Source organism: Xiphophorus hellerii, chromosome 8 (assembly GCF_003331165.1).
Source record: "Xiphophorus hellerii strain 12219 chromosome 8, Xiphophorus_hellerii-4.1, whole genome shotgun sequence".
Lineage (NCBI taxonomy): Eukaryota > Metazoa > Chordata > Actinopteri > Cyprinodontiformes > Poeciliidae > Xiphophorus > Xiphophorus hellerii.
The window spans coordinates 28068506-28089348 of NC_045679.1; the positions used below are offsets into that span (position 1 = coordinate 28068506).

General features: G+C 38.2%; 1 protein-coding gene and 1 long non-coding RNA gene across 2 annotated transcripts in view; both read left to right on the forward strand.

The window, feature by feature from the left end:
* Positions 1 to 8803, forward strand: part of gfra2b (GDNF family receptor alpha 2b) — a 121217-nt gene extending 112414 nt beyond the window's left edge. The window contains exon 10 of the mRNA XM_032569875.1: positions 546 to 8803. Coding sequence (XP_032425766.1) covers positions 546 to 689 — 144 coding nt within the window. The 3' untranslated portion in view covers positions 690 to 8803. The remainder of the gene's footprint in view (positions 1 to 545) is intronic.
* Positions 8804 to 18756: 9953 nt separating this feature from the next.
* On the forward strand, positions 18757 to 19859 carry LOC116723860 (uncharacterized). Its single transcript, XR_004340057.1, has 2 exons — positions 18757 to 18950; positions 19020 to 19859. It is a non-coding gene; the product is annotated as an uncharacterized LOC116723860 (long non-coding RNA).
* The last annotated feature ends 984 nt before the right edge of the window (positions 19860 to 20843 follow it).

Sequence of the window (20843 nt, forward strand, 5' to 3'; positions counted from 1 at the left end):
AGTTTTCAACCAAGCTTCTACAGAAGGAGAAAACATAGAAACCACTTCTCCAAGGTGTTTACCATGCGTTCTGACTCCCTGCAGCAGAGCCTGTCTTTTTATTAAGCAGGAGAAAGAAGGGAGTCGAGAGTGAAACGTGGGAGAGTGATAAATTAAAGAATGGCTATTCTGAAACAAGGAAGAACGACATTCTACACACAAGCAGTTTAAGGAGTAACCCAAGATAAGAAGCAGCTGCAGCTTCAAGGTTTAGGGAAAAAGCAAATTCGTCCTCTCTGGGGTGTGAATACTAAACCTTTAAATGAAAAACAAACTGGTAACTACTTATGTAAGAATGATAACAAAACATAATTATTCTAACATTTTCCTCTACTTAAAAGATAATGAGTGCTAAAACAAAAAATGGCTAACCTGAACTTTAGGACAAATTTTGAACAAAATAGCATCTGGTGTTTGGAATTTTCTGTTTGATCACCTGGAAGGAGCAGACCTGCAAAATGCATTTTTCCCTCTAACATTTCTCTTTTTCTTCTCTCTCTGCTCAGACTTTGTTAGCCCAGGGGTCAATAGACTCTCAGGATTCGGTGGGACCTAAAAGCAGCAGCCAGCAATCAGCGCCGCTACTCCAACACATTTCTGTGACTGTGTGTGTGTCCATTCTGCCAACACTTCTACACTTCTTGTCATAAATTTGAACTCACACACCTCCAGGCATAACCACATACACACAATCCTAAATGTCAAGCAACAGATGTCCAAGCATCCACTACGGCCTTTTTTTTTGAAGAGAGTCTGGAGCCGGTCCAGATGAGCGGTCCTTCTGCACAACACAGTCACACACCGGCCATGGGAGGGAGAACGGAAGCAGCTGCACTTTCGTGTGTTGTATGTGATTGAAAAGAGGAATCAGAAACACAAATGAGAGACTCTTGGGTCTCTGGTTCACAGTGACTTCATTTCAGTGCTCTGAGTCTTCACGGTGTGTGTGCTCTCTGTGCAACCCGACTAACTCACTCCCCCAGGCCCGTCTGGATCTAAGACAGCTGGGCCGACAAACACTGGAAGCGAGCATATGACTGCGTGCACACACACTCACACACAATTTGAGCAGAAGTGTTAGAGTTGGCAGCTTCAGAGAGAGGAGAAAGAAACGACAGGGAAGGACAGCTGGGACAGATCCTTCCATGAGGTTTGTCAACTCAATTTATCCTCCCTCAGACCTCCCTAGTGGCAACAAATCTATACAACATACAAACATCACGCAATCCCACCTACATTCATCCTGTCACTTTCCCCTTAGACCTACTTAGCGGGTAAACAGGGTCCCCACATGGACACAAACACTCATGCTGTACACCAGTGTGCTATTTGTGGGTCTTTATCTTCATTTTGTGGTCTACATCCTGTACAAACTTCATTTACTGTGGAAAATGAAAAGTAAAAAGTCCAGTGAATGAGTGTATGCTTCACCTCAGTGTTCAGCCTTGTGGGGGTGTGCGTGTGTGTGTGTTTGGGGAGGGGGGTATGTTTGTACGTCTGTGAATGTCCGTGATGATTGTTGACACATCTGTGAATGGAGGCAAATAAATGAAGGAACAGGTGGAACTTTAATCAGATGACAAACAAACTGAAACATGATGCGTATGCACAGCTTAAAAATTCTGTCTAAATTCAACTTTAATTTACAGCAGTGGGTTGATTCTTTTCTAGAAATACTTAACTACATCAATGAAATAATTCTGTTTCATAGTGTTCTAAAGTCAAATGTTTTTTGAAAAGTTTACTTTAAGTTGATGGCTAATAGTGTTTTAACCAAGTACACACATTTATTTTTAAAAGCAGACAGTTTGTATGTTTTAAACTGGGTTCTGTGGTGCAGTCGTTTTACCTGCACCAGTTCTCAAACAGACATCATCTTTAGGCACTTTGCAAACAAAAAGCGTCTAATCAAACCATTCAAGTAATGAGATTCCAAGTCAAGCGCATCAATTCCAATTGATCCTCATTATCAAACAATGTAGTTTGATAGAAAACTTTCAACCAGTTTGAATAACAAAGGAAACCCAACAGTCTTGCAGAAATCCCTCCTCCTGCATATGCTTTTATCGACAGTAGCTTGCATTGTGTTGTTGACTTTGCAGCAATCCCTCATACTGAGCTTGTATGTAGTGGCAGTGAAGAGAAAGGCCTCTCTGCTGTTATCAAAAACCCAATAATGTTCACATTTTCAACATCCTCGACCAACAGTAAGGACAGACACAGGATCTTCCACTTCTCCCAGGACTCCATCATGTATCCAGTTGCAGTGTCCCATTGGGGGCAAGAGGGCTCTCTTTTGCCCAGGCGTCTTGTCGAGAAAATTTGATTAATTGTGTTGAGAAATCAGCTGAGCAGTTCTATGATTTGCAGGACACAGGACAGAGAGAAAAAGCAGGACAGACTGGGGAGGAAGCAGGAGAAGAAAAAGCGTCTACCTTTACTGAGAGCAGGATGAAACCGACTGGGGGTTTGAGAAGACCGGGCACAAAGAACACAGACACACTGATCCTGGAGTACTTTGGAAGGTTAAAGAAAGTAAATAGTTAATGGCAGTAAAGAATCCATGAGTGGCATCATCTAGGAGAGAAACACAGCTAAGCAGATAAGTTCTGAGCCAGTAGGATGAGAGAGAGCACATAGAGTTAGTCCAAATAAAGTCTCAGCCAACAGCAAAGTCTGGGAGAGTCACTGAAAGACTGGACCCAGTGCATCACTTATACAAACCCAATTCAAATCATTTCAACCTAGATTCAGTTGAATTCACTACAAAGACAAGATGTTTAATGTGCAAACAGAAAAACTTGATTGTGGTTTTGCACAGTAAACGCTGCCGGCTCCTCTGGCCCAAACTCATCTGACATGGACTGATGCAAATTGGACAAGTGCAATGCAAAGCAAATAACTTACATTTCTTTTAATAAATGATGTGGAGTTTTTTATCCTATGATGAGCAAAACATTAGATTGAAAAGGAGCACATGGTAGTTTTTTTTTTGTTTCAAAATCCTGCTTAGTTCCTTTAAAAGTTGCGTTGATACACATCCATACCTTTGAAAAACTCCACAACTAAAAACAATATCTGACACCAGTTCCTGTTTGTTTGTTTCATATGCCATTAAGTCCTAAGAAGCTGACACACAAAGTAATAACATGCTGCTGATGAAAGAAAACCTTCCTGACTGTATCAGAGCTTCCTGTCAGATTGCCTCAGCTGTTCCCAGTGTTGAGTGAATAAACACAGATGGGTTGACGCTTCACAGCAACCAACAAGGTGAGATGCTTCAGATTTCTGTGATCAGCTGTGTTCAGTCAACACGTGTTTGGTTATTTTGAACATTTCTTGTCTCTGTCTTACTTCCATAAAACTGTTCAATGTGTATGTGAGTGTGTACTTTACCTCTGGCCTCTGTATGGAGTATTTTTAATGTTTTGTAGAAGCTACAGACTGGTCATCAGGTCAGTGTCATGGTGGCGTTCCCTCCTTCAGAGAGGGATCAGTTTCTGTTGTTATGGTGTTGCCTTACTTTACTGTTTTTTATTACCTAAAAGTAAAGATGGTTCTGAGTGAAGTGACACTTTTCCAGGGCAGAAGTCTCAGCTAGCCACACTGCTGTTAAATTAGGAAGACATTTGAATGATCTCCAAAGAGGGAATTTTGATGAATTAATAAACCTACATTTTGTATCGTGACCAAAGCTTGATATTGCTTTTATCTAGGGGTGCACCGATCTATCGACCAGCCCATTTATCGGTGCTGATTTCCTTAATTTTGGGAGATCAACTGATCTTATCTACCTCAACAAAGGTTTAAAAATCAGCCACTGTCCTCTTCTGCTCTCCAGTGAAAGCTTTGACTGACAAACCGGCCCACCAGGTCATGTCTACATGTCTGCTGTTAACAATAGTCACCCCAATGTTGGCAACTCAGCAACTTTCTTGCTATATTTAGCAACATTTCAAACAAATAAAATCAGGTCAAGTCAGGCTTTTTAAAGATTGGCTATCGGCGATCAGCCAGAAAACTGCAGTCGGTGCACCTCTACCTTTATCCATACAGTGGGCTAATATTTCACACTACAATGGAATCAAAGTCAAACCATTTGTTTTCTCACCAACAGATTAATCCTACAAAACTTGTGTGATCCTTGAATATTTAAAGAACATAATTTTTTGGTCTTGCCATATCTTTTGAAAATTTCAGTTGCAACTCATAGGGCAATCCACATTACTATTCCCCAGCAGAAAAAAAACTACTTATTCTTAAACTACTTGGTGTGATGTTTGTGCATAATAATATTTTTAATTGTTTATTATTTGTAAGATTTCATGACCCACAGTGGACAAAGCTGCTGTTTGTTTAGTTCCCAGTTACATGTTTTACTTGGCAAAACAAACCATATTGACCATATGTTTTGTGATAAGGATCATATTTTGTGTTCATGGTTTTTATTAATGGCATCTAATCAACAGTTGGTACTAAAAACTATCCACCTGCTATCCAGCTATAAACACCATTTGTACATGCAGACTAAAATAACTATGAAAGCAAAAACAAGCCAATTTGGCTTAACTTTGATGACCTTTGTTATTAATTAGAAATAGTATAATGTAAAAAAAAAAGCTTAATCTCTTTTTGCTTCAGCTCTTCATCTTCTGGATGAAGTCAGTTCCTATGTTTTGAACTATGTTGTATTGTGATCCTCCATTTCTCAAACAAGAATCCTAAGACTGACAAAACAGTGTCACCAGTGGCTGATTCTTTCACTTTCATCTTTCACGCTGGTGGTAATTTGAAAGTTGTCTAGACTAAAATGATCTGCATTTATCTAACATTGATTGTTTATTTTTTAAGCTCAGCAATTTTATGTGATTTCCATAAGAAGGGAAATGTATGACATTTTATTCTCAAAGTTTTCCACTTGTTGAAATAAGGAAAAAAGAAAATACAGTACAGAAAAGAGTTTGTTCTCTCCACAAGCCTCTTGGCAACACGCTGCATACAGACTGCAGCCTGTTTCCTTCCAGCTGTGGCAGCACAAACAGCAGCTATCAAACATATACAGCAGCTGTGACAAATATTCACCTCCTTGGATTTTTTTTACCCTTTTTATTTATGATTAATGTATTTTAGCTTATTTGACAAAAAATATTGTATAGTAAAAATTTATTTCTACAAAATAATGACAATTAAATAAAACTTGGTAACATAAAATAAGGGATTGCATAAATATTCACCCTTTTACAATTACTGACTGAATTCAACAGAGGCCCAGTCAGTTGGTGCTAGTGTTTTCAAAGTGCAGTGGAGATCAGCCGTGTGCAGTGACTGCGTCTCAATGATTGTTTTATAAAGACAGTTGTCTCTGGAAGGTCCGTTCTCTGCTCCGTCAGTTTCCTGGCTAAAATGAAAACAGAACAACATCACAAGCAAATCAAAAAAATCAGAGTAATAGAAAAGTATACTTCAGGGAAGTTTATTTGTAATCATCATCAAGAAACAAAAGGAATATGGTCCATGTGTAAATTTGTGTAAATCAGATCGTCCTCACAACCAGGGTGGTAGTGCAAGTAGGAGACTGGTGAGAGAGGACACCAGGTCACCATGACTACACTGAGGAATTTCCTTAAAGGCACGTGGGAAATTCCATGGTCAAGTGGAAGAAAGTTATTTGGTATGATGAGACCTAACAATGAAGCTACACCAAGTCAAAGCCCAGACCTCACTCCGATAGCGAATTTGGGGCTGGACTTAAAAAGAGTTGTTGAAAACTAATCGCCACCAACCGACAGAACTGGAACAGTTTTGCAAGGAAAAATGAAGTAAAACTGCAGATGGTTGAATCCTATCTATACTTGACTCCATCCTGTGATTTCAGCCATAGATGCATCTACTAAATACAAATATTAAATACTGACCTTCAGGGGTGAATATTCATGCAATCACTAATTGTATCTGATCTATTTGTAAGTGGTAAATGACCTCTACGTTTTTAGCACTTTCTCCAGTACAAAGGAGTCTTAAGCACTACTTGAGACAACTTCTAATCGGGGGGTTGCTGGTTCGATTCCCGCACCGTCTGTCTCAGTCGTTGGGCAAGTCGGCCCATCTAGCCTGCTGCCAGTGTCGCCTTTGTAAGACTGACAGTGGCTAGTATCCAGGAGCTTATCACCATCAGTGTGTGAACAACAGACTGCAGTGTGAAACCCTATAGGCTCCTCTAGAGTTGATAAAATGCTGTACAAGTACTGGCCATTTACCACTGACACTACATTCACACGTTGATGGTGATAAGCTTTGTTTTAACAAATACAAAATAATCCTTATTATTTTGCAGAAATCAGTTCTCTTATGCAAATGGATTTTCTTGTGATTTTTTTGTCAAAAAAGCCAAACAAAGTTGATCGTAACTGAGTTGTAAAAGAAAAAAAAAGGTAAAACATCACATGGAGTGAATACTTTTTAAAGGCACTCTGAATGGAGGACATTAGTTTATTTTTATGTTGGCACCATAAGTTATTCTTATCCCCCTGGTATCACTGTCATTGCCTGCTCTTTAAAGCATCTCTCCCAGTAGTTGCTCAGGTCCTGTTCACATTGAATTTGGAGTGGACTGGACTTCCTTTTAAAGTCAGACTCCCACCTGGGTACAGCTCCAACACCTCTAAGTTGCACCTTAGCTCTTTTGTCCTGGTTGCTGGAATGAGAAAAAATATGTGAGTTTTTCAGATTGCAAGGTCCATGCAAAGATAAATCTTGTCAAAGGAAAACCCTTCGAGGGGGAGGATTGTGGAAAAACCTGAAGAGTCTCTCAGAATTTATATGCACCTCAGACAAGTGGTAGTCTAGGTTCTCTTGGAAAATGTTGGGATATTTTTACAATTGATGCTGCTTTTGCATGACAGAAGAACAATTTAGTTTTACTTTGCTCGCATTTACTGTTAACTCGAGTTTGTAAGACAAGTTCAACATAAGGATACTAACTTATGCACCACAGACAGGTTATTGACTGGAAATAACCTCTGTGCAGAACCCCAATTGAAAAATCCAATAGCCTCCATGTATGTTTGACTAAAGGACATATCATCTTCAATACTGCTGTAGAACTGTTTGAGGCCAAATCCAAAAGTCTACTTCATTCTAATGGAACTAGAGTGGACTGAGAAGTTACTGCTAATTTGCTGAATTGATACCAACAGGCTCAACTACCGAAAATGGCATTGAAACACATTTGCTATTCCAGTGGACAAAACAGGACCAAAAGTCGCCTCATTGTTTAGTTACATTCCTGACTGTTAATATCTACTGACATATTAACAGTTATAGAATCTCAATGATGCAAACATTTTTAATTTGTGTTGTTTAGAATTGCTAAAGTGATCAAAAGTGACTGTTAGCTTCCAAGAATTTATTTACTTTTCATCTAGCTCATAATAATTTTTTTTTTGATAAGTAAAGGAGTTATTGCAAATAATAACACAGAACTTCACAATAAAACACCCAAAGTAAAGTTAAAACTGCTGTCATGTCTGCATTTCATATTTATTGATATAAAATCTGTTAAAACAGGCCCAGTAGCAGATTGCAGTCTTTAAAATGACCTTAGCATGTCAAATATGAACTGAAAAGCTTATCCACAGTAATTGTGTGTTAATTTGTTGGTTATCATCAAATCTATATTGTAGTTAATTTTTTTCTCCGGCTGTATTTTTGCAACTCTAAGTTCCTCTAGTCAGAGAAGTTTAAGTAGAAAAAGGCCCATTCTTCAAGTAAAAAAATACATCTAGAGTAATGTCTGAAGACTACGTTCTCATAAACTGCTTCAAATTTTTCAGACCAATGTCTGATTATGTTTGAGCCCTGCTCTCACTAACAGGTTACAGGGTGGTTCCATTCTACAGAAACATCTATAGTCTACTAAAGATATTTACTTTAAAAACTCAAAACTAGTGCTTTGAAAAATAGGGCGGAGCATCTTCTTTTCTAATTTGCTTTCTGGGGAATTAAGGATTACCTTCTCAAACAAATCAAGGTATTATATACAGAGAGGCGACAAGCAGCAGGTGTTGACAGTGCTGAACCTTGTATTACAATCAGGAAGAAAATATGTTTTTAAAGTATTCTTTGTTTTCTATTTCCCTTTTTTAGGGTGTTTTTCTTTTTTATATAGGAGTGTGACAAATTTATGAATTTATACTCTAACTTGTATTTGGACATGATAATGTAAACGTAAAACTCAAATAACAAATCTATAAGTTTAAGTTCAAGGATAAACTGCAATTGCAAGTATAAATGAAAAAATACATTGGGATGCCAAAACATAATTCATTTGCAAATGTTAAGCAAAAGACATTTTTGGATATTATAATGATCTATTTTCTATTGTTCTTTTAACTAGTCAGCTGCTTTGTCTGCTACAGCCATGACATGTTTACATCATTTGAAGCTAATTCTGCATTTTTTTAACTACTCTTACAAATTTACAAAAAAAAATTTCTGGAACCGGTATTGGGATAAAACTGTATTTTAAAACCCTCGCTACTGCTAGATGTTGGGAAAGAAAAGTTAGTTTGTATGAATGATCTGAGTTCCTGCAGGCTGCCAGCAGGGCTTTCCTGTCTGGAATCACAGGGAGAGGAAGGCTCAATGCGTGGAGTGACAGTGAAGTTGTAAATTTGCTGATCTGTTGTAAACTTTGAGAGCTCTATGGTGTAAACTAAAATATGTGTCTGGAGATCTAAATAAAGTAACATCTGTAACAAAAAAAAGCAAACACTGTTTTCTTTGTGTGTGAAAAAATTATTTTTTTCCAGTTGTGCTGTTTCAGGTCAGTTTTCTTGGTAAAATATGGAGGAACACTGTTCTTCCCACATTAAAAAAAGGTATTCTGGACTTAATTAAAAATTATGTCAAGACGTTCCACATAACTCTTTCTACTTATGCACTGTTCATCCTGCCAGTGTTTTTTTTTTCTCCATGGGTTTGAGTTTTCAGTGGTGCTTGATAAAACTAACTGGATCATATGAAGAACCATGTTAAGAAAAGTGGTGAGTTCTTCAGCAGAGGGCATAAACTGAATAACAGTAGAAGGAATAATAACAGTATGCTACACTGGGAGCTTAGAGACAAGTTAGCATCAATTGGGATGAAGTCTGGTCTGGTCCACCAACAGCTGCTCTACAGGATGAGAGACTTCAGCATTGATGCTACATGCTCCTTCTGCTTGATGTGCTTTTATCTCTAAATTTTACTTTTCTGGTTTTTCACTTACCTCAACTATTTGGAATCTTTTCAGGAGTTCCATTCTGTTTTTCACTCACATTTTAATATTCATTTAAATTGAGGTTCTCGTCTTTTTAGGGAATTAAAATGACAGCAGAGACCAGAATCATTTGAATCAAATTAGTTAAGCTGTAGTAATTTCATCCTAATGGAAGCAGTTATATATGTTTATTTAAAAAACACAAATTACTGGAACTGGAACAATTAATCATGTATTTAGCAACACCGCCGTCACACAGACTTATCCTCATTTTTTCTCTGTCCTTTTTTTTAACTGACCCAATGTTTGTCTGCCTGGATCCCAAGGCAGCCAGCAGATGTACCGGTGCTGCAGAGACCACCTGTACATCTGCTCTACTCACACCACACATGAACCTCTGTTCCAACTTAGGTCAGAGTGATTCACTTGGTACTAATCTGTGGAACTGATATAAAAATAAATTACAAAGAAACTTTTTCAAAAATGGTCACAGTTTTATTTATTTATTTATTTATTTTTGTAAGGTTGCATTTAAAAAGCAAAGCAGAAAGTCAAGTCTCTGTTTACTTTCCATAAATACAATCACAACAAAAGCTGTAAAAACAGCCACAAAGGATGGGGCAGTTTGAACATATCTAGTGTATAAGCAGAGGGCAGGAGTGGCAGCGTCCTGGGAATCCAACATTCATTTAGAATAATGGTCACCAGGCATTGGAAGGAGGTGTTATTTCTGACATTTTAACTTGGTTACTAAAGAGCAATTGTAATATTTTACAGCCAGAAAATCAAAAATCGTGAAAGAATTAAACTTTCACAGAAAGACATGCCCATATATGGATGATAAAGCATTGTCTGAACCTACAGAGAGTGACTGACTTTTGTTATGGCAATATATCACATGGATCTGAGCTCTGGTGAGAGCACTATTTCCCCAAAGATCCTGCTCTGCAGGAAAAGTGGACAGGATTTATAAGAGTACATAGGTAAAGAAGACAAATGTTTCCACACCAAATAGTCACTCTGTTCAAAAGACTTTTGTACTGTTTTAAAAAGTTCATGGCCCAAAGAAAAGAAGCAACTCAAGGCTGAGGGACAGGAAGACAGCAGAGACCTTTCTACAGCTGCCATGACCAGGCAGCTAAATGAGCTGTTTGTCATTTCATGTTGGCTTTTTAATGTCTCTTCATAGAATCTGCTGATATACATTTATCACTTTTTAACTGAAATCTCTCTAATCCAAGTGGTGCTGCATTAGCTTAAAATAAATTTTTAGGAACAAGCCACAAGAAAACTAAACTAGAGATGGTTTTGACAGCTATATCAAGTTATAAGCTCTCAAAGTGAATAACAGAAGTGTAAAAACAATTTGCCGTTTCAAATGCTTGTAAATGGGAAAAATGGAATCAGATTAATGATGCAGATCAGAAACAGAGCAGAAATGCTGTGGCCCTGGATATGACCAAAATGGAATATTTTTCAAATATGTTTTTTTGTCAGAAATGGTTCTTCACCACTGTGACAAATTCCAGGCCAAATAAGTTCAGCAAAGCATTTTAACCCTCTGTAAGGAGCTGGTGTTGCCTTCTGCCAGCTTGTTTTTGTTACAGATTCCTGAACGTCAGATATTACAATAACTGGAACCATCAGCATCACCAAGTCTGCACAAACAAATGAAGAAGAAAATTTTAAAACTGAAGATGGATGTCACTCACTTTTTTCAGTGAGTATGTTAAAGCATGTACGTACTTTTTCCTGTTTCTGCAAACACGAAACTTTACAGGCAACCAGGAATAAAGAAGGTATTCTTTGTTTATTGACAGGAAGATATCTTGTTGTCTTGATGGCAACAAACATCGCTGCAGAAGTGAGAAGTTTGCAAAATGTGTTTCAGTTGAGCTGTGAACCATTTTTCAGACAAACCGCTTTTCAAAATCCAGCCTTTGACTGGATACTTTGTTGCATGTAATTGCCCAGTAAGTCGATGCTGACTGTGATGTGATAGAATCTGTCACACTGGCTCACAATGAAACTGATTACTGAGGAGATGGGCATGGACTGTTTGCGCTGGTTAGGCATTAGAAGACAAACAAAATAAAGGAACAGATTCAATGACCATTCATGTGATACGTGTGTGTGGGTGTGTGCCGTCAATTCACAGCGTTTCTCTCGGATTTTTACGGTCTGTCATTTCTTTACATCTTCTCCATTCTCCCACAGTCCTCTGTATAATCCTGACTCCCATTCCCAGGTTCTTGTTTAGATCCAGTCATCTATTCACCCAGCCATCCGTCTCTATTTTCTTTATTTCTAAACCGAATTCATATGCACATCAGCTTCATTTACATCTCAATTCCTTTAACTCCTATTCCCCTTTTTTGTTCTTTATCTTCTTGGATCATTTTTAATCTTACAGACAGTTTATGAGTCCATAATAAAGACTACATGGGAAATTCATGAAGATGTTGATCTGATTCTATATTGTCTGTTACATCTGTGAACTGCATGGTGGCATAATTGTTGTCCCCCAAAACCTTCAGACCCCTCACACACATATTTTATTATGTGTTTGAGAATGCTATGAATTTTCATTCAATAGTTTCAGCATAAATTTACAAAATGTAAATTGTTAAAATTTTAAATTTAAGATTTAAAGGACTTAAATTGAAGTTACTTCAGGAGAGTGCAAAGAATATTGTTCATAGTTTGATTGTTTTGTTACTATAGCTACTATCTCATGCTATATGTTTGATATTGGTGTTTGAGCTTGGTTTGTTGCCAAATACATCTTGGTAAATTACAATTAACACTGACTGCTTTTAAAGGTTGGCCAATTAAACTACCTCCTATCTCCCAGATTCCATTAAATCTCCATTGAATCGCTGCTAGTGGTGCTGATGTTCTTAGAAGGAAGAGAGGCTCCATATTCTGGCAAACACTAAACTAGACAATAACACTGTAGATGTACACTCATTTTTGCTGATCTGAGGCGGAATTTCTGTGGCTTTAAGATCACAGAAGGATAGTTTGATTTAGATATATCCTAAGTTATAAAACATTACCATTTAATAAAGGGTGCCTTTTTTTCCACATAGCTACAGCTGTCTGTGGCCATTTCCATCTCTAACTGTTGATTAACTACATATTCTAAAAGCAATTTTCGATTCTCTAGCTCCTTAGAACATTGGCTGGTCTCTCCCTCTCCCCCTTCAGCAGCACTGAACAGGTTGGTAGAGAGAGAGGTGAGACTCTAATTGTGTAGGACATTTACTGTAATTATTAATGTCAGCTGGACTCGTAGGGACTGTGTCACTGCTCCACCTTGTTTCTATCAGGACGCAAAGGCCAGGGAGGGGACAGCAGGAGCTGCCATAATCAGCCACCAGATAAGGTTGGGAGAGCACAGGCGAGGCTGCAGGCTGTGGTTAATCAGAGCTGACACCTGACAATGCAGCCACCTCCAAACAGAATAATGAACTATAAATTTGGCCTGGCGTCGGTAAAGAAGTCCCACTGACTCACTTATAATCTCACAGCCCTGAAACTTCGCTTGCAGAGCTGAGCTTTAACACATTATCATGCTGTGTTTTTACCTGAGCCATTATTAGATTGTGTCTTTAACAGGTCTTTCAAGAACATTTAAAACAAGCCAATTCCTAGTAAAGAAGCTCTGTCTGCTTCACCAGCAACATGTCTGCCCTGTAGCCTTTTTTTTTTGCTTCTCAGAACAAAAAAATCATCCACAACTTCATAATTTACAAAAGTCTGCAGGTTACAAACAGTTTTTACAGGTAAAGTGGTGAAGGTGGCCAATCAACGGCTAACATGCTAGTTCTATTCAAGCTTAAAGCTTATGGAAAATTGTCTACACTGTAAACAACCATCTTCCACTATGAAGAGAGAAGAGCCAATCTGAACGAAGCTGTTAATATGAATTCATTATTGGCCAGCACGGCCTGGACGCTTTGCTCACTTCCTCCGTTGCCATTGATAAAACTACAGACAGACTATGATTCTTAACCAGCTTAGAAAATCAACATCATTGTTCACAACTTCTCTATCAAAAATCTCCTGGAGGAATCGCCTTCAATGGGAAAAAGCCCTGATGGATCAATGGATGGATATCTGAATCAAACAGAATTTCATAGGAATGCAAAGGCCAGGGTATAAAACACCCAACCTACTGCAGGCTGAGCTGTAGGCTGGGTGCCAGAAATGTGCTAACAACTGTGAAAAAAATCTTTCAAATAATACACAGTTACAGTTAGATCTCAAACAAAATACAGTGCAAACATATCTGAAGAATTTGTAAACAAACGATCAGTGAAAAGTAATTATAAATCTCTGAAATGATAAGCCCCTTCTGTGGTCAACACAATCATGTTGCAAAAGCCAACTGGGCGATTGAAGCAGTGAAGACTGCTGGTCAACTCCACAGCACTTGGATGCACTAGCCATTGTACCTCCTTTTCTGAAGTGATTCAGAAGTTTTTGGTATTGAATAACCACTTGTTTTGGACTTTGTGTTGCAAATTAATGCAAAGAACAAATTAAATCAGTTCTAATAAATGACAAATTGTAACAAACAAATGCAAAAAAAGTGGACAAAAGTAGTCAAGTTCAAACCAGCCCGTTGTTCTACGCTTCACTTCGTTCAGAAGGTCTGGACCCTCAGCTACTAAGAAATGATGACTTGCTGGAGGCCTGGACTCTGTTAAGGTTTACACTTTACCCAGTGGCTAACGTTTGGCCGTGACATATGTAACGCACCGACTCGAATTGTCTGCACTGTAAGCAACCATCCTGCACTGCAAAGATACTGTAGATCTGCTGATCTGAACAAGGCAGCTGGTGATGTTAATTCATTATTAGGAAATGTGGCCAATACAGACAGAATAGATATTTGTAATATTGTACAATCTCAACAACCTGTTCATGGATAAAAACTAGAGGGCATGGTTGAGGTTTCTTTCTACAATCAATTAACAGCTCTTTGGTTTTAGAAACATTAATGAACAGCAATGAGAACTCACACCGTCCGATAAAATCCTTTACCACAGAGCCATGATCACAATCCTAGTCATCAAGTAGTGACACAATTACAGAGTCATCTGCAAACTATATAATGTGCCTATCCTTAGTTTGATTTTGGCACTCATTGGGTTGTGAAATGAATAAAAATAGTGGAAGGAAACTATGGTAGGAGCAAGTGGAAGATAAAAGCACAGAAAAAGTACCAATAACCCTCACCCCTTAAGACTTCCCTGTATTTGCTAGGAGCAACAATACAGGATTCTGTGTTAAAAATCAACTGGTTAAATCTCAATTAGTTACAAAATGGTGCTGGAGTTTGACCCAAATACTACAGCCAAAAACAGTGACAATCTGCAATGACATGGAATTATAATTGTCTATAAGAAATATTTATTATTAGAAGCTTTTGTGTACACAGAATGAAAGCACAGTAGTTCATTTTATTAAATCATGTAAGGATTTCATTCCTGAGATTTGAGTTATCTGTCACAAAGCCAGCCAGCACAGCCACTGGGTACAACAGGCCTAAATCTAGAAGTGCTGGATTTGGGTACGATGCTGGATATGGCTTTCAGCAGGTCAGCATTCTTCTGTGAACATCTATTTTCAATTTCTGAACTAGACCTTGTTAGGTAACCCTAGCCCTTAAGGATGTTGAAAAGAAACCTTTTCAGGGACTGATGAAATCACAACACTTGTTTGCTCGTTGTTCTGCTTCCATTTGGAGGATTTGAATCATCCCCAGCAGTAGTCAGAGGTTCACTCTGCATGGCACCCACAACCACTAAGTGCAGTTGGTGATTGTAACAATGAATAAATGGTACATGTCTTACAAGCTTCTTTTGGAGCAGAGTTTCTGCATCACCTCTTACCCCACTCATCAGAGAAGCTCCATCATAACTTGCTAAGTATGTTGTCAGCACTGCAGCCAGCATCAGAGAGGAAAGTCAATAGAGGTGATGTACTCTCCGTCAAGTTGGCTCAAGTCAAGCAATCTGACTAGATCCGCCTCTGGCATGGAACTGCTGAAAAATCAGAACACAGACAAATTTTCCAATGTAATGGTCCCATTACATTTGAGGCAAAATCCTGCAGAATAAAAAAAATCACATATTTTTCTGAGTTCTCCAAGCACTATGTTTGAATTATTTAATTTTGGATATTGTTAAATGTGTATTTTGTATTCTTTGAAATACTATTCCAAAGAATGGGCTGCTGATAAGGTGGCAGCCCATTCCTCTCCTTGGGCTGCCACCTTATCGTGGTGGAGGGGTTTGAGTGCCCCAATAATCCAAAGAGCTATGCTGTCTGGGGCTCTATGCCCCTGGTAGGGTCACCCAAAATAAATGCCTGGAATTTTAAGAAAATATTTTTGTTTCATTTTCACGGTCTGGGGAAAATTATTAGGGCTGCAACAGTTATTTTTAATAATTTTTAAAAGTGTATTTGCTCTGATTAATATAGGATCTGAAAACGTACAGTTCATTTGGGAAGGCAGAAGCAAATCTCTCAGGCACAAATATATTCTCATAGTCTAAAGCGTCACACCTAAAGAAGGTGGATCTGTTTTATGTACAGGTTGGTAGAGTTAACTATGATATAAGGTATTGTGCGAATAATTACTTCTTTTAAGAAATCACGCATTGTTTTTCAAATATATGCTCATATTTCCCCAGGGTTTAAGATTAAGGCAAACTGATATGATAGAAACTCCAGTGCAGCCAGTTAAGCAACACGCAACAAAATGGACACAATAAGAGATGTTTGTTTGTCATATTTAAGAAAGATTAATAATAGCCTAGAAAATCAAATGAAAAATCTAATATTGCAAGTGTGCTAATTTTTTAAAAACACTTTATAATAATGTATTTCATAATGCCACTCTTCTATGATTTATTTTTTAACCATAATTTAACTATATCTCTGTCAGTTTTTGACCCCTTATAGGTCTTTTAGTACTTGCATATGATTACACCAATAATGACTGAAAGAGGTTTTTGTTATTGTCTCTGTAAAGTGCAACAGCTACCAGAGCTGTAAAATTAAAAAACCCTGATCTGGTTTTATGTATCAGATCAAGGATAAAAACATACCATCAAACCCCCAGCGTCATCTCTACAGTTCTAATTATTGAGGATTAAACAATCCAACACATAACAGTGAATCTGAGCTTTTCTCTCTCTAATATTAGGTTAGGGACAATCTTTTTTTGTTCCATTTTGAACTGTGAATCTAATGGGGTCCAGACAGATTGATTTGATGTAGAGGCAGAGGCTGATTCAAGGGTCACATGGTCCTACAAACGATCTCTGTACTGGCTCATAAGAATATTTTTTTATTTCTGCACGATACTTCTTTTAGCAATACATATGGCAGTAACAGTGTGAACTGAATTCAACATCATCTAAGCTACCCAACAAGCAAACTGAAGATGAAGCTGGATTACATTACAGACACCTTTATAAATCTTCACATATTGGTAGGAGAGTCCGGATACCAGTTTGTCCCCAGACTGAGTACAAGTACTTCAGTTTAGGTAGTTGCTAATATTGAGTAAAGATATTGAGTAGTTGACGAGGTGTTGTGTACTTCACACAATAACTTTTGAAAACAAATTAATTTTGTTTGTTTTTTAACCCTACAGTTCATTTGTATCATGAATAGAGCATGACATAAAAATTGTTTACAGTAGTCTTCCAATAATTTATCAAATTACTCATTATAAGACACATTTTTCACTAGAGTTTAGATTTGAATCCGACCTGAAATTTGGTCTGGGTCAAAATTATTAGCTTAATGGTTTGGTCAGGCTCAGGCTTCTGTGGTCCATTGAATATTCCTGCAATACAAACAAAGGGAAGGCCAAAAGAGAATGCACGACAATGTTTTGTCAGTCTACTTGGCGTACTGTAAATAGAGGAGTAACAGTACGTCTTTGTCCAGGTTCTGTAGATAAAGGAGACAGTCACATGAAAGACACAATCAGTTGTTTGAAATTACTAGAGCTCCTTTAGCTTCAACTGTTTCCTCTTGGAATCTGGAAGTTTATTTTGATTTAATTAAAAATTAATTTCATGGCCAAATAGCCACAGATATTAAAAACTGTACAAATTGTGGCAAAATGAAGGAGTTCCTTTGTTCTGCTAAGTAAATTACAAAATAAGTGTGGCTGTTAAAAGTTTGGAAATTCTTCAACATCTAAATCATAAATATTTCACCAGTCTTATAAAAAGAGGAGACAGGAACATCTCTTTCATGAAATAACTGCACTCTTCTGGCTTCTTCGCCACCTTGTTCTGATCTTATCCAGCAGTGCATTGTGTGGGCAGGAAACACTCTTATTCTCAGATTAAACAGATTAAACTGATAGTCCCACCTTTAAGCCCAGCAGCTGATAACACTGATACTGATAATACTGATAACAAGTCTCAGCAAAACTACAAGTTCTCTAAATATACAAAAAAAAGATTTATTCAACCACTGATTATACCTTCAGAAACTCACAAAAATATTCTGCAATACAGATGACAAATTGCATTTTTCATTTTCCCCTTTCCTGTCCTTTGTAGGAAATGTCACCTTTAAACAAAACAAGCCTGTCCTGAAGCAAAGGCAGCATTATGATAAAGTTGGCCTTGATGTATATAGACAAAGAGGATAAAAAAATGAGGAAGGCAACCAGGAAGATGAAAAAGAACAAATAAAGGGAAAGTGAAAGAGGAGTGCTGCTGCTCCACACATTTATCCGTGCAGTTAATAGCAATAAGAGCCTTCTGTGCCCCTGTAAGCCACAGACATTCTTGTTTCCTTGAATAATGATTGCGGTTAGTGGAGCGTGTCAGTACTTTCTTGCATGTGAAGACTTGCAGCTCTGATCAATGACCAGCTAAATAAAAAGAAAAAATACTGACACACTGAGCTGATTCATTTCACACAAACATGCAATGACCTTTTTGTTTTTTCTTTGTTTTTGTTTGTGATGCAAACAGAAAAGTGACGGTTCCAACAAGATGTATGAATAGAAATGCTGTTGTTTGTTCTGCATTGTTCTTTCAGATTTAGAGTAAATGGTTTGTTAGTGTTTGGACCATGGAAAGAAGTCGGAGTACCCAGAGAGAAGCTGAGCATGCACTGGGAGAACATCCATGAAGGACCTTCTTGCTGCAAGACAACAGTAATAATAACTGCCACTGTGCAGCCGAACATACAATAATTTACTGATTAGAGGAGAACATTTTCAATAGAATATGGGTCAGGATGCTCACCAGGCCAGTTAAGAATAGTCAAATGTTCTGCTGTTTGTCATTCTTGGATGTTTGTAGCAGTGTGTTTTAGGTCACTATCCTCGGGTTGATAGTTTGAATCATTTTTTATCTATTCTTTGCTTTAGTTATTCTTTGTTTTGATTGGATCAGCCAGGTACATGTGGCAGTATGCCCTGTGGGCTCTGAACGCACCACACAAGTGCCTGACTTTAATTGGTTGTAGCGCTGTCTGTATATAAAGGGCCCTCCCTCACCTGGTAGACAACACGTTCTCCTTCCGGTTCAGACTTCACTGTTTACTGGCGCTATACGACTGACGCGCTTAATACATTAATTGCTGTTCAAGCCTTCTTCTGGTAAGAAGCTTTTCACACCTTTAATATCTGTAAGTTTAGCTTTAGCTCAGCTTTACTTGTAACATCTAGGTGACTTGTACCAGCTGACTGCTTCTTCTCCCTGCCAGAGGCATAACGCATCAAGCTCAGTGGTAAGCGAAAGCTCATTTTACGTATGCTTCCAGATTCTATTTTTGACATGTATGTTTGATAGACGCTGCTGTTTGTCCTTGGCCGGCTGCTTGCCCGTACTCTGTTGTCCCTGGTTGACGGTCCGTCCGCCTGTGACCTGGTTATTCGTCGTCGGCTGGCGGCGGCCTACCCGTCGCCCTGGTTGTCGGCTTCATACCCGCTGTCCTGGTCGGCGTAAGCTGGCTTTTGACTCTCGTCCAGTGTGGCTGATTCAGGCTGGTTTACGACCAGCTCGTCCTGATCCCTCTGGTGCCGCTCTGGCTGGCGTTTGCTGTGGCGCGGCGGTTCGTCTCAGGACAGACTCCTAACTTGGACTGCTATTGCTTGATTTGTGAGGACTGAACGGTATAACCAAGAAATGTATGTAATTTGAATGTCTTTTCTATTTTTGACAGGAATGGCCAGCTCGTGGTGTTGGCGGTGGACTTTCCGGGTGGTGGTACTTTCTTTGGTTTGGTGCACGATTTTCTTTTATTTGGTTTGCTGTGTTTCCTTTGTAGGTCCCTGCCAGCTTCGAGTTGAGCCGTAAATGTCATTTTAATGTGTGAGTGATTTTAAATTAATATATTTCTGACTAGAAAATTGAAATAAATAAACTGATTGGATTGAGTGGAATTGTCTCGTGCCTCATATGTAGCGGGCCTGTGTGCCTTAAAGGTAACTTTACAGTATTATTAAATTAGTTATCTTAAAATTCAAGTTGCCAATCGGGAAAGCATAGGTACCGTCACATACAGATGGACCGACTCACCTGGTCGCTGGCAGAAGACTATCCGGCTCACTATGACACTGCAGAGTGGTAAAATGTCTGACCAGCAAGGTAACACAGTCATTCTAATTGTTCACTGCCCCAAGAGTCCAGAAGATTCACTAAAGAATAACTAGACTGAAGAAACAAACTACAGACTTAGAATAACTAGAAGAAATACATATAACTAGAAACACCAAGAAGGACTGAGCTAACGTAAAACCGAAACAAGACTAATCTAATCAAAAGAACAGACTATGGCACACAGAATGATCAGTCAAATTCCAAAACAACTTAATATACCAGGATCCTTGCAGTAAGTAAGACATTTTTTTTTATTATTTAGCACCTTTCAAAATAAAAATTCAACAAAGACAATAACAAATACACAAAGCAAATTTAAGCAAAAGCAGATTCAAAAAGATATGTTTTTAACTGGCCTTTAAAGGAAAATACTCAGTCTGCTGACTCTTTAACTTCTTCTTTCTCTGCTGTTCCATCTCTCTGTCTCTCTCCCTCAGCCTGAGCGCTGCACTCAGTTAGTAATCAGTCCTGGTCTGTTGTTCCAGAAATCATACGCCCAGTTTTTACACTGTGTTGAACTTTATCACACACAACTGTTTGTGATTTGTTGTGATCTGTTTATGCATACACTCTGATGTGTGATTTCTCCCTTTGTGGAGATCTTAAAAAACAAAATAAAAGACTTTAAGGCAGCGCATTTTGGATTAGCAATCTGGTGTTTGATACCAGAGGTTAGAACTGAAAATAACTGGTCTAGCACCAGCTTTATTATTATTATTATTATTATATTACTATGTTATTATTATTGTATATTATTATATTATAATAATCATTATCTGTCTCCCTTTTAACTTTTTACCCCAACTCTCTTTCTTTTTTCTCATTTTCCCTGCTTTTCCATCTCCATGTCTGTTGCATTTTAAATAAACCCACACAAACATCTTCTGGTT